The sequence below is a fragment of the Anguilla rostrata genome, chromosome 12 (assembly GCF_018555375.3).
Source record: "Anguilla rostrata isolate EN2019 chromosome 12, ASM1855537v3, whole genome shotgun sequence".
Lineage (NCBI taxonomy): Eukaryota > Metazoa > Chordata > Actinopteri > Anguilliformes > Anguillidae > Anguilla > Anguilla rostrata.
In genome coordinates, this window is record NC_057944.1 from 22,492,502 (window position 1) to 22,505,871 (window position 13,370).

At 39.8% G+C, this 13,370-nt stretch overlaps 1 protein-coding gene across 5 annotated transcripts in view; it reads left to right on the forward strand.

The window, feature by feature from the left end:
- Positions 1–13,370, forward strand: part of slc36a4 (solute carrier family 36 member 4) — a 144,039-nt gene that overhangs the window by 103,253 nt on the left and 27,416 nt on the right. The window contains exon 12 of one of the 5 annotated variants that reach the window (XM_064301608.1): positions 1,420–1,592. The exons of the other annotated variants lie outside the window; for them this stretch is intronic. Coding sequence (XP_064157678.1) covers positions 1,420–1,475 — 56 coding nt within the window. The 3' untranslated portion in view covers positions 1,476–1,592. Of the gene's footprint in view, positions 1–1,419; positions 1,593–13,370 lie in introns of those variants that run through there. 5 annotated transcript variants of the gene reach the window in all.

Here is a 13,370-nt window from a genome sequence, read left to right on the forward strand (position 1 = left end):
GTAAACAGTAGCTTGTTGCTGTAGAGTCTTTCTCCTGGGTGATGTCCGGGTGCAGCTCTTGGCTGTCAGGAATACATTAGGGGTAGTTGGTCATGCACAGTGCGCAGAGCACCTCTTCTCCACACAGCAGGCCTCTGTGTGCAGTGTGCTGCTGTTTAATGCATAAAATTGAATTGCTTTCAGTAACCACTGAGTGAAAACTAAAACAGAAGCAAGGAAACTTGTGTCTTTCTTTGAGTCCGTGTTGAGCCCTGTGCCTGGTACTAAGCAACACAGTTGTGGAACTATGATCTCCGTACAACGTTACAGCAGCCCTCCACCGCACCCAGAGGAGCAGAGGGGGGCAGGTAGAGATACGGCAGCCTGGCCACTTGCGGGGTGCACGCATTGTGCCACTGGCCGCAGCACGATGGTCCAACACCCTTCTCCTGAACGCGAGCAGAGGCTTGCTCTCCGCGAAAAAGTGCTGTGCATGAAAAGCTTGTCTGGCAACAGCAAAAAGTTCAAAGCCCCCATTTACTGAAATGGCCCCAGAGTCTTTGGCAGCTGTACGGGGGATTTGGGGCCTGTGGGGGCTAAATCATTTCTTTTGCGGCCGACTTGCATCCCAATATCGCAGCTCTGTATTTACGTCGTCGAACTCATCGTAAATATTTTCCCTGGTCTGCGGCACGGAGAGGGAAGGCTGGGGCACTTAAGAGATTACTTCATTGAGCTGTGTTTTTATTTCTATTATTATTTTATTGAAAGATTTGCTTCTCTTGCTACCCAACAGTCCCTGTGTTTGATTCCCCTCCCCATCCTGTAGATCCCGTTGAGACCTTTGCCTCGTAAAGCTAAGGGTGTGCAGCGTGGTTTGTAGCGGATACAGTGGGCTTTAGATGGGGGGAGTCAGTGGACGTATATGAGTAATGAAGGCAGTGGCCACATTAGGGTCTGCAGCGAAGACGGCTTTCTCACGCCACAGTTAATGCTGAATGGAGCTGAACGAGTGAAATATGGCATCCCAGCCAATGGCCCCTGGAACAGGGCTCTGTGGAGCGTGGAATTTCACAGTGGCACTCTGGAAGGCATGCTTGCAGACTTTTGCATTTGAGGGATGGTAGGCTTTTATGGTGCAATGCTGTGAATCCTGTGTGTGCTTTGCCCAGGCCTCCTTTGCCACAGCCACCCTCTGACCTACCTGTAGGACTCATTGCTGCTCGTGTCTTCGGGTGGACAGCAAAAGCACCAAAGATAACAGACAAAGCGAAAGCAGTGGCATTGCCAAACTGTCCTGGTAACAGTGATGTCATGCAGAGAAACGGATGCTTGGTGTGCCACGCTAACTAATGGTCTTTCTCTCTTCTTCTCTCCCTGCTGTCCTTCTTCTGGTGCCGTTGGGTGCTACTCACTGACACTGCCACTCCACTCCTGCAGGTAAGTCCATTTACAGTTATAATCCAATCCCAATTGAGCTCACACTGAATCAGTGAGATAACAGCCAATAACTGTCTATGCTGCCTGAATAGTGACACTAGTGTCATGTGAGTCAGAGCTCATAAGGGGTTTTCTTCATGAGGGCGGGGCTGACCAAATGTGTGCTGATGCAAAATCACATATGAGACACTGTGCTTTCTTCAGCTTTCCTGGCAAAGAAGTTGACCAAAAAAGCGTTTGAAGCACAAAAATAAAATTTATAACTTATAAATAATACAGACAGCATAAAATTGCTAAATTACACATTTGTTCAGCTGGTCAAAAGTACACATGAAATGTCAAAGTGTTAACTGTGCAAATGGTTTTTCAAAATTCAATAATTACTGTTTTTTGGTACCGGATGCAACCCTGTCATCTTAAAACTTTTTAATGTAAGAAAGTTTTCTTATTTCATTTCTATTCCAATGGAATGCTAGGTTTTAATGTGATTTGAAATCCATTTATGATCAAAATAAAAGGCAACAGAAGGGTTGGTTCAAGGCAGAGCACTGCCTGAGGAGAGGGGGAACCAGAGAGACATAGAGTCATTAAAGCATCTGCAGCTACAGGAAAACTTTGAGTTTTGCAAAAGTTCAAATGGTACTTTAGAACCAAGGGAAAATGCTTTTCTTAATTTCTTAATGCGCAGAGCGGAAGCCTTAAAATAACCGCAATTATAAACACTGTCTATGAAGCAGTTGGCAAATAAAATATTGAATGCAAAAAAAATGAAAAGGTTTCTCATAGCTTGGTATTTGCATGACATTTAAAATAGTTGGTCTCTGAAAATAACGGGAACTGTTTGCAGTGCCTATAGCGTCCCTTATACCCCATAAATCATATTTGAGCTTATATATATCAAACAATGTTAAATCAGGAGGATTAAATCATGTATGAAAACCACAGAGCAAAAGCCGTACAAGTGCTGACTTTTAATTCGGGGGAAATTATTGAAAGAGGTTTGTGGAAAAATGAGAGTTGTAATGTTTAGGTTGTGTTTAGTTATCCATGAAAGCCAGTAGTGCAGATTGTATTTCTTTTGTATAAAAGAACATTTTGGCTCACACTTTTGATGCAGCTATGGCCCATCCAGATCTGCTGTGGGCAATAAATTTCAGCTTAACATCAGTACCTGCAGTACATCCAGAATATGTTTGTGTTGTATTATTATTATTATTATTAAAGACATAGAGGAAGAACAAACAGATGTTTTGTAGAGATATGCTATTCTATGTCTCCAGACTGAAATAAGACTAGTGATATCTCTGATACCGCTGACACCAAAGATAAGCAGCGACAGACAAGTTTTGTCACTCCTTTGGCAGAATGGATAATACGTGTCTGCCTCTTATCAATCTTTCACAGATGAACCCCTGTAATCTAATGCATCTAAGCAGAACAGCCAAACCATAAAAGGCAAGTCCTAAATATAGTCCCAGGTAAAATAGGGGGATTTTAAAAGATAACTTGTTTTTTTTTTTTTTTGACGTGGAACTATTTTAAAAAAAATATTTCCACCATGCTGATCAGTAATGATAATAATAATTTATTTGTGGAGCTTTGATCACCCTGAGAACCACTCCACTCTGCTTTGCAATGCCACTGAATGAGGCCTTTCAAACAATAAATGTGGTTTTGCACAAAATAAAAGCTTGATTTGCATATACAAATGTATTCAATAGATAAATGTGAGCTGTTATTGCTCTAAACTTTAATAATAATGTTCATTTTGAATGCTTTTTTTTGCGCTGTAGAAATACTTTCTTTCTTGAGCTGCGGCTGGCTGTATTCATTCTTGTTATGGGGAGTATTGGTAGAGTTGTTCACCTCAGTAACTTCCTGGGCAGCACATTGCATGCTTCTCTGCAGGTATTGTTCTGAGGGAGGTTATTAAATGTGCATTTCAAAGCTCGTTTGCACGCATTAGTTTGCATTGCATATCAATAACCAATCAGCAAGCTGGAAATAGTTAATAAAAATAGCCAAAAAAAACCTGAAGTGATCCTTTAGATGTCTTCATCGGACCAATAGTGCTCCGGTCATTTGCAATGCTCTGACTCAGAAACAGGTGAGTTACTGTGCTATGGGTGGGACGCTTAATTAAAGGAGAACTAAAAGAAAACTTTAAAACTGTATTAAATGAATACCCAGAATGCAGAGATTGCTTATCCGTCTTCCTGCGGCAGTGTTGTGTACTGTGGCTGCATTATGTTAAAAGTGGGATAGTGGCATCCATGAGATCTGTTACTGCAGGGAAGTTTATTGTATGTCTCCTGGCCCGTCCATACACATCAGTCACACAACTGGCGAGCTGACACAGAGGTGTGCTGTGTGACAGGACTCGGCCTGTTTGGAGCGGGCCGCTGATGGGGTCGGACAAGCTGCCGGTCAGCATCGACCTGTCTGTCTTTTCATTACGTTCATAGCGAGGAGGTTGTGCCAAGACGTGCCAGGAATACACCGCTTTCCATCTGGGTGGAACCTCCCTCTCATGTGCCATTTTCATGTCATGCAGTTTGAGACAGATGCTGCAGCAAAGTAGTCAGTTTGCATTTTAAGTCATTTGGGTGTTAGCTGTTGTATCCATTTCTCCCAAATTGTACTTATCGTCCCCTTTGACCAAAATTATTGGCAAGACAGGAGCTATGTTGGCACTGTAGAGAAACTATCCACCGTCTTTGACAACACTCAGTGTGATGGTCCGTGACTGAATGGCGTTATGCTCTCCCATGGCGATAAGCAAGCCGAGTTGTAGGGGATGCTGGGAAGGCTTTGTAAAGAGCGAAATAAAAACACAAGAGGGAGAAAAGGGAGGAAGCTAGTTCACTCGATAGCCTCAGATGTATGCGCATTTCTAGACAGCCCTGCCGCGGCTGACAGTTCCAGGTCACACTTCAGAGGGAGCAGCGAAGCCTCTTTGTCTTCTAGCGCCCGGCAGTCTGATGTCGAGTTTAGCGCTAATGATACAACACACGTGACGCGCCCCCTCATTTCATCCCCCCCCCCCTCCCCGCCTTGACAGGTATTATTGGTCCTGATATCTCACCTCCGCAGAAATGTTAGTCTGTGACAAGTTAACCACGGTGGTTGGGTGTAACTGAAAGCCCACAGTGTGAACCCCGGAACGAGGGATTACGGGTAGACCTTCACTGTGACTTGATGTGACATGAACCTTCACAAAGTATTTACATTCAGATGTTGCATCATAAATGAGATCTCTTGGTTCAGTTTGGTTTTTTTCCCCACTATTAGTAAACCAGTATTTTTAGATATATTTCAGCAAAGTAAATCTGCTTTATTACACTCTGCTATATACATACTTGTCTGTCTAACATACAAGTAGTTATAAACACAAATAACTAATCTAATGATACTTGTGAGACAAATTTAAGTCTACCCAAATGGCCTGAACATGAAATGTGTGTCTGTGAATATATTAATTCATACAGTATATTCATATTCATTGTTCAGTGTGTCTGACTTTTCAGCTAAGATACAAATTTGAATGAAAAAAGTTGGATTAATTTAATCTGCTCAACGTGACGCATGTATTAATCACTGTAACCCAGAACTTACACAGAGGGGTGCATATTTAAAATGGAGTCTGTCTCTCTCCCCCTCTCCCCCCCTTTTTTCTTTCGTTGCGGAGCTGCTTTGTCAGCAGTGGCCTGCAGCCTCTGTCATTAGCCACAGTGTGTGCTGGGGTGATGTCATTTAAGATTCACTGGGTTTTGCTTTGCCGACATGCTAAAGGAAACACTGCCCCGGATCACACAGCGTGGAGCAGTGGCAGATCAGAACAATGGAGGTCTCAGGAAAAGGCTCGCAACAGTCCCTGAGTATCCTAACAGCCTGCTATACTCCTCTTTGCCTTTTACTCTTTTAAATTAGATTTTATTTAAACATTTTCCGCACAGTATGACAAACCGGTGCTTTCGTGAGCATTGTTTTTCCCAAAGCTCTCTCATTTCTCGGGCTAATATTTCTTTACCCCAGTATTCACATGCCTTTGAGAAAATTAAGGTTTTGGCTAAATGAAAAACACATTAGCACGTAAGTAGCTCTGCTTCTTTCTCATTGAGATTTACCGTCCTGTCCGAGGCAAAGAAAACCCATCTGGAGAGAGAGGAGAAGAGTAAAAAGGAAGAAAGATAAATGAGCGGTCCATTAGAACTTTTGAACAAGAAGGGTTTCCTAATCTAAATTTGAGTGGTAATACAGGACCTAAATAACATCCAAACACATCCTGAGTTAGCATGAAGTGTCCACTTGGCTACTCGTGTTTGCAGCTCATGTTAGAAGACGCTGGCTAGTGATTGTGCCTCCCAGGGTCTAATTTTATTATATCCGTATGACCTTTCCTCTGCACTGTTTATTGGAACTTCAGTGTGGTCGTTTGTGTTGGACTGTTAGTGCCAGGCATATTGACGTCTTTGTCCCATGAGCCTGTGCAGCGCTGCGAACGGAACACTTGGAAGAGTCCCAAGTGAGGACCACAGCTGCAAAAGAAAGTGTATCCTTTAGTGTTCACACTGGTTGATGTGCCACACAGATAACAGCATTGCTGGCAAGCAGTGACAGGGTAGAAAAATAAATCAGTAAGTAGGTAGAAGCTTTGGAGAGAAATCTAAAATGCCCTTGTCAACCTTTCATCAGTATTTCCCCGACTGAGGGACCGTTCCTCCGCACCCCTCTGGGACTGCTTGTGAGCCAAATTCTGAGCTTTCTCTCATACGTACATCTCACTTCCTACTGGTTTAAAAGGCTTGACTGCATGACCTTGCAGCAAACACAACATGTTTGTCACATTGAAGGGAAGGGAAAGAATGTAAGAGGGAACATGGAGGAGTGTACTTTTCTTTATTGTGCAGAAGCACAGGTCAATCAGGACTTGTATACATTTATACTTCAGCATTATTGTTACATTTTAAGACTATGACTAAGAATCAAATGACATTTGGCCTTAGCGGACTATCCGTCAAATACATTTGTTACATAAAAGTTTTTTATGTAAGTTTGGTAAAAGTGTAAAAGAAAAAGTGTAAAGCATCTACTTCATAGTTAAGGACAGATATTCAAATATAGGCCATGCCTTTTGTGTGTAATCTCTTGTGTCAACACAATGACTAAAAACAGGTTGATTATGTTCTGAGCATTGACATTATCAGCAGGAAAATCACAGAGGAAGGTATCTTGACTGCTTCCTGAGCCAGGCAAAAGCAGATTATTTCTATTCAGGTTTTATCCAAGGTTTGTGGAGATATGAATGGAATAGATGTTATTCACGGGAAATAAACAGGTACAACCCCAATCAATTGAAAAAATGACATGGTTCAATGAGACAACACACATGTGTTTCAGGATCCTTGACGTGATTCTGTTTCAGTGTTTCAGGTTTTTATGAGTATTGTCCCTCACAATGACCTGTAGCACATTAACAAAAACATCCAGTTGTATTTGGATCATTTCTGGGATATAACTGAAAAAGATATTTCCCAGTTTAACATGGAAGGCCAAATGCTACTTGTCTGGAATTCTGTCGATAATGAGAGAAGGGCAGGATTTTACAAATCAATATCAATCCATGAAAGAAGAGACAGCAGACTGACTAACAATGATTACATTTAATTACAAAATTTAGAGCTTTCTAATTTTTTCTCTTTACATAAATGTGTTATATTCACAGCTGCTCCCATTTTTATTTACAAAGCTCTGATGCAATCAGTTAATTTTATTTTTTGACTTTTTAAGAGAGTAGAATGGATTGCTCATTTTAAATCAGTTCCCATCTCTTTTATTATTTTTTCTCCCCACAGTGTAATATTCTGCACTTTTATCAAACACTTGATGTGTGTCAGCAAACAAACATTTTTCTCATTTGTAGTGGTGTTGGCTGTTTCATATTGCTCCACCCTTCTGAGTTGTCTACCTCAGGAACCAAGGAATATCTCCAATAACAGGGCTATGGCTAATGATTTAACATGAACATTTTGTAGTAATTTAGGAGGAATAAGTGTTTTATATTGCAGAATCGTGTGGTCTCCATTCTAATAAGTGGATACTGCTGATTAAAACTAATATTAACTAACTGGGTAGTTAGTTAATACTAGTTCATTTTAATCAGTGTCCACTTATTAGGAAACACTGTGTTTATTTTCTACTAAAGACAAAGGAGGAATTATTAAAGGTAATGCTCTGGCCGAATGGTTGTCTTGTATTCTCAAAGGTGAACCCATATTGTTTTTGCTAGGAATTTTCTACTTCTTCATCATCTCCTTCTTCATCGTTTTCTTGTTCGTTTGCTCCTTCCTACATTTTTACCCCTTTCCAGTGCTCAAAAATTTAAAATTCAGCAGGCATGTCGACTGCAGCACCACCTGCAAAATTGCAACATTGAAAAATTATTCCTGTCATATCGCTGCACGTACATGCACCAAGTTTTAACCACATTTACCTCTTCATGCTGAATAAATAATTTGACAGAACCCATAGCATTCGCCGTATTGGATTTTATGCCTTTTTTGAAAAAAAAAAAATATATATTTTGTACTTGTGTTTGCCGGATTCTCACCAAATTCGGCATGCGTGATCAACAGCATGTCGCTGTGTTAACGGACATTTTTATATGTAAAAAGATGGCCACAGGACTGTAATTTATATTTATATTTTCACAGCACTGTGTCATGTATTCTCTTATTCAACCCAGATGTGTAACAAGCTTCCACATCATGGCAAGCTTGTGATTAATAGGCTGGACAGAGTTCAGTGCACTGTGTGTCCAGCCCAGGCCATGTTTGAGATTAAACCTTGGGGGGGGGGGGGGGTCTTTGAATAATTCTGTCTCAGATTGGTCTTAGAAGAGAGAAGCTCATTTAATACAAGCAAAAACTTTAATGAGTTTCTGTTTTGATAAAGCTTGTCTGCTAATCACAACAGGGAAATAATACAGCAGATAGCACCAAAATGTTTAATTAAGTGACACACAGTGTCATAATTACACAGAGATACCCTAGGGTTAAAAAAAAAAAGAAAAAGCAATGCTGGAGTACTTTGAAATGTTCCCGCAAATTAGGAATGGCGCATTTTGCCATATGCTGGAGTTGCCGTCAAGTTCAACAGACTGCCCGAGTTCAACTGAAGCTATTCCCAGCCCATCGTTTGACTCCCACTTTTTCATTGACTCCTGGAAGCATTACCTCACCTAATGCTCTGGGTATCAGACAGACACTCAAGACACTAAATTTCAGCCTACCTCACACATTTGTCAGAGACTTATTCAAATGCCTGCCATCAAACTTTTCTAAAGTGAGTATCTACCGGAACCGGAGAACTCAGCTCTTTAATCCTAGGCTTCTGTTTTTGAGTCAGAGGAATCTATTTTAGTCTTTTGGTGCCATCACTCATAACTTTTATTTTTGCAGCATGGGGTTAGGACTGGAAACTGACATCCTCTGTGGGTGCTCAGAATGTACATGCAAAAAAAAATCTGTGTTTTCTTAGAGACAGAGATGTATTACTGTGCGTCACTGGGGAATTGCTGACTATATTTTACCTTAGACTCTCTGTTTGAGTTGCAAGTTCACCACATTTGTACCCATTCCAGTTGACATGAGAAGTCATATTAATAGGGAAGAGATTATGGGATTTGATTTTGGCTGAATCAGGGGAGACTTTTGGGATGGTAGGATTAGGGATTTTCACACAACTTGAAATGTTAGTGTGTTCCATCTGGTTTTGATTTTGAAAGGCCTTTCTGGGTAGACAAATGGAAAGTAGTATGTCAGTAATTCTAAAATTGTTTGTGTCCTACATTGGACTTCAGTTTAATAAGATCAAAAATAAGATCAATTTTTGTTGTTATTGCTAAATAGGTGTGTCAGTGCGAAGACTGATTGAGCATATATTTCATATTTATATGACACGCTTTCAGTATATCATAGCCCAGATAATGGCTGGATCAATACTGTTATTTATAAGTAGGGTTCTGAATCTTGTGAAAAATAATGTTTATGTAGCATTTTTTATTATTATTATTCATTTTGTTTCACACCATGATCTGTGTTCTATGTATCTATGTAGTTAACATTCACTCTCATTTTATTGAACTTTGGCTACTGTATGTACAGTAAAGAATGTGCTGTTAAGAATATATTTGGCAACAGCTCCGACATCTTGAGATTGGAATGCCTTGCGCTTGTAAAAATATTATTATCACTGAAGATTTTATTCTTACAAGCAGCATATTGATAGAGGTGGAGTGCATTCAAATGAATAGCTACAGGAATTTTTATTAAATTAGTATTTTATTTTTGGCGTGCAAAAGCGTCCCTCCCTCATCTGTGCTCAGGATTAGCCCAGGAGACCCACAACACAGTACGTTTATCAGAGAATCAAACAATCAAACCCATGCCGTGTCCCAGATACACGGAGCTGCCTTGGGTATTAGTGAGTGTCTTGCTCCCAATCATTACTGCTAATGACCCCATCCCATCCTCCTCTGCTCACAGACGGCACTGTTCAAATCCTGGAGCAAGGCATGCTGTAGAAAGAGGGAGGGTAGAAAGATGGAAAGAGATATGAAGCAGAGTAGAAGGAACCTGACCAGCTGTCAACTGTGGGGGAGGGACGGAGGGAGAGAGAGAGAGAGAGAGATACGTTTTCATCTTGATTGAGAAGTCAGAAACACTCAACAGTGATTATCATTATGCTGTACCATTAATGTGATTATACTGTATGGATTTACATATATTCATTATGGATGCACTGCACAGAAATTTTCTGACTGTTACCAATTCTGATTATTTAGGGAAAACATCAGCCGATACCGATTGTTTGGTGGTTCTGCTTCCATAGGTTTTATGGACAACTGTTTATAAAAGCTTTCTATTCTAATAAACACAGTTTTAATTACACAACTTTCATGCAATAAAGTTAGACATTTTTTTAAATGACATGTCTTCACATTCATCCAAATTAAAATGCATTCTTCCTTTAAGTGCATTCCTGAAATATCAATGCAGACTTTTTTTCAGGCCTGGTGGTATGCACTGAAAAACCCTTAAATAGACGCAAATGGTGCAGCAGGCAGTCTGCAATTTATATTTGCTTCCAAATTTCTGTTTGCTCTGTGTATTCAAGACTCAAAATGAGAACTTAATACACTGCACTTATTGCATAAAATAAGCTGTGTAATCTCTGCCACATTATAATTAAGACTCCACAATTGTATACAGAGCATTTAACCATATTTATAACATTTTTCCAAACATAATAATATTTTGCTTTATTTTTGGCATTTTGTTGGCCTGGTAGCCCAGAACTATTATAGGGGAAACACTGAATATGGGAAACAAAGTGCAATTATTTTGTATCTGGCAGGCAAATGAAAACAAACTCTTGGATTACAAATTAATAATCAAGTTTTTTTTCCTTTGGATTGATCATTGGTGGTTTTCAAACTATCGGCCAATGGCCGAGTGTAGTATTACTGGCCGAAACCGATCGTTGGCCGATCAAACAGTGCATGCCTAATATTCATAAACACATTTTTCATTTGCATGCCATTTGGGTAGCCGTAAATGTATTTATGGATTTAAAAATATGAAGCAGGCTCGCATGAACCCAACTGCAGATCATGCCCTGAGAAGTGCAGTTTGTGCAGATATTATTTTTGGAAACCCGTTTTTGTGATTCTGGAGACGTGGGATTCTGTCTGCCTCACCCGCTTAGCTACATGCTGTGTGATGGGAACTTCTTTGTTGGAGTTCATGTTCCTCCAATGGCCCGTGCTGTGGTTTATTCCCTCAATTCTGAATTAAAGGCCAAGAAACGCTGTAATATTAGATCTGTCCTAGGATTTATGGGGAAAAAATAAGCCCAACGAGGCCTTGTATCTCCTTCCTCCTTCCAGTTATTATGTTTTGTTATTGTTGAGGACGCTGTGTTCTATCTCACTAATATGCATTAACTCAGCCCTGCTTTATGTCATCCAGGCCAGAGTATTGCATAAGCCCTCAGAATCCTGTTTTTAAAATACGAAAAGATGTCTGTATTAAATAGGATGAAAATGTAATTTTGCCTATTGAAAAGAAAGACTGTCTGATCCAGACAAGTCAGTTTAATCTTCAACACAGGACTAAGTCTAAAATATGTATACACAATGTGACAGAGGGAAATGTATTTTTAGGAGCTCGACTGTATGAAATTCAATGGTAACATTTCACTTATAAACAGTCAAGTAATCTCAGGTTACTTTCAATAACATTTTATGTTCAAGTTAAAATTTTACCTCTTGATGACTTCTCCATTGTTGAAATAGGACTAGATTTGTGTATGCTACTCCCCTGAAAGTTTGACAAAGGCTTTAGGGTGCAGTCAATAACTATTTTTATATGCTGCAGCCCTTTTTAATGAGCAAAAGGCTATCCAATGTTTGAACAGCAACTCAGAATGTAATTTTAACAGCACGGGTAACTGAAAGTATTTTAGTGGGATTTCACAAGCATGAAATAAAATTCCCCATTGGACCCATACAGGACTGGTATTTAATTTGTTTATATGGGGTTCATACAGTCAGCTATAGGAAAATACGGACTGGTCGCATTTCTAGCATAGTGTTTTGCTTGAACCATGTGTGATGATACATAGTCCTTAAATCGGAGATGTATCTGAATGGTAAGTTTAGTTCTCAATTTACGTTTAGTGATATTGTTCGCTGTCAGCTAGCAACTGACAAATACTGTAGCTAGCTAGGTAGCAAGCATTGGTCATAGGTTTATGGATTTCAATATCTATGCCGTGAGCAACTTATATAACAAAAATGACTCTGCTATCTTCTTCTTGCTGTTGCGGTAAGGTTTAAGTTAACCACATCGCTTTCTTGTAATTTGAGTAGCCCTGCATAGTGGACCATGATAAGTTCAACATATTTGTGGCATGACCAGTTTTACTCGTCAGTGTTTGTTTCCAACTCAGATTTCAGGGAAGTACAGAGAAACTGTCCGTCTACAGTGGAAGACTGGAAAAAGGCGCTCTGGTCACAAGTTTTGCAAAAATCAATCTGTATAATGAAAATAATGCCTCCAAGACGGGGTAGTTGTAGTTGGACGATTTTTATACCACATTGATTTCTAACTATTCAATCTGCTGCCTCAGGCAGCTAAAATAAAGCTTAATGTTTTTATGAACCTTTGAGGGAACTATCACATGTGTATGACAAGATACATTGATTGTTGTTGCCTTGGACTGTTAAGCAGCTTGGCTTTCCACAGGTAACTAATTCAGTTGACCCACACTGTGCTTTTGTATTTACCAAAAAATAGAAAAAGGCAATATCCACCTGGCTTCTTACAACTTACAGCTTACATCCATCAAAAAAAGAGTGGGAAGTGTGATTCTATCTGAAATACAATGAAATGGGCTGCTTGATTGAATGATGCATTTCCTGTGTGAAAAAGAGAAAGAATACACAGAATATTTGACACGAGCCACATTTTTCAAACCACCACAACACTGGAGAAGTGATTGCCTGTGTATTGTATATTAAATATGGGAAAACACAGTCAGCGTTGCATGAAAGTTAACCAAATTAATGGTTTTCTGTATGCTAGTCTCACACATTTATGAATTATTGACGCCATTGATTTGGTCCTACTGTACATACCTAGAGGATGCATTCATATGGACTCTTAATGAGGCACAACTTTTGGAGGAATTTATGCTGTATCCATAAAATAAATGTCCCAGAGGATTGCTGTTTGAACATAAATGAAATAAAAACCTATAGGCTCATAAGATGAGAGAGATATGTGAGTTTTTTATTGGTCATTGCTATTGAATTTGTTTTTGTGTGGTCAGCACATCAAGACAGCTAACCATATTATGAAAGGTTAATAAAACCAAGTCATCAATAT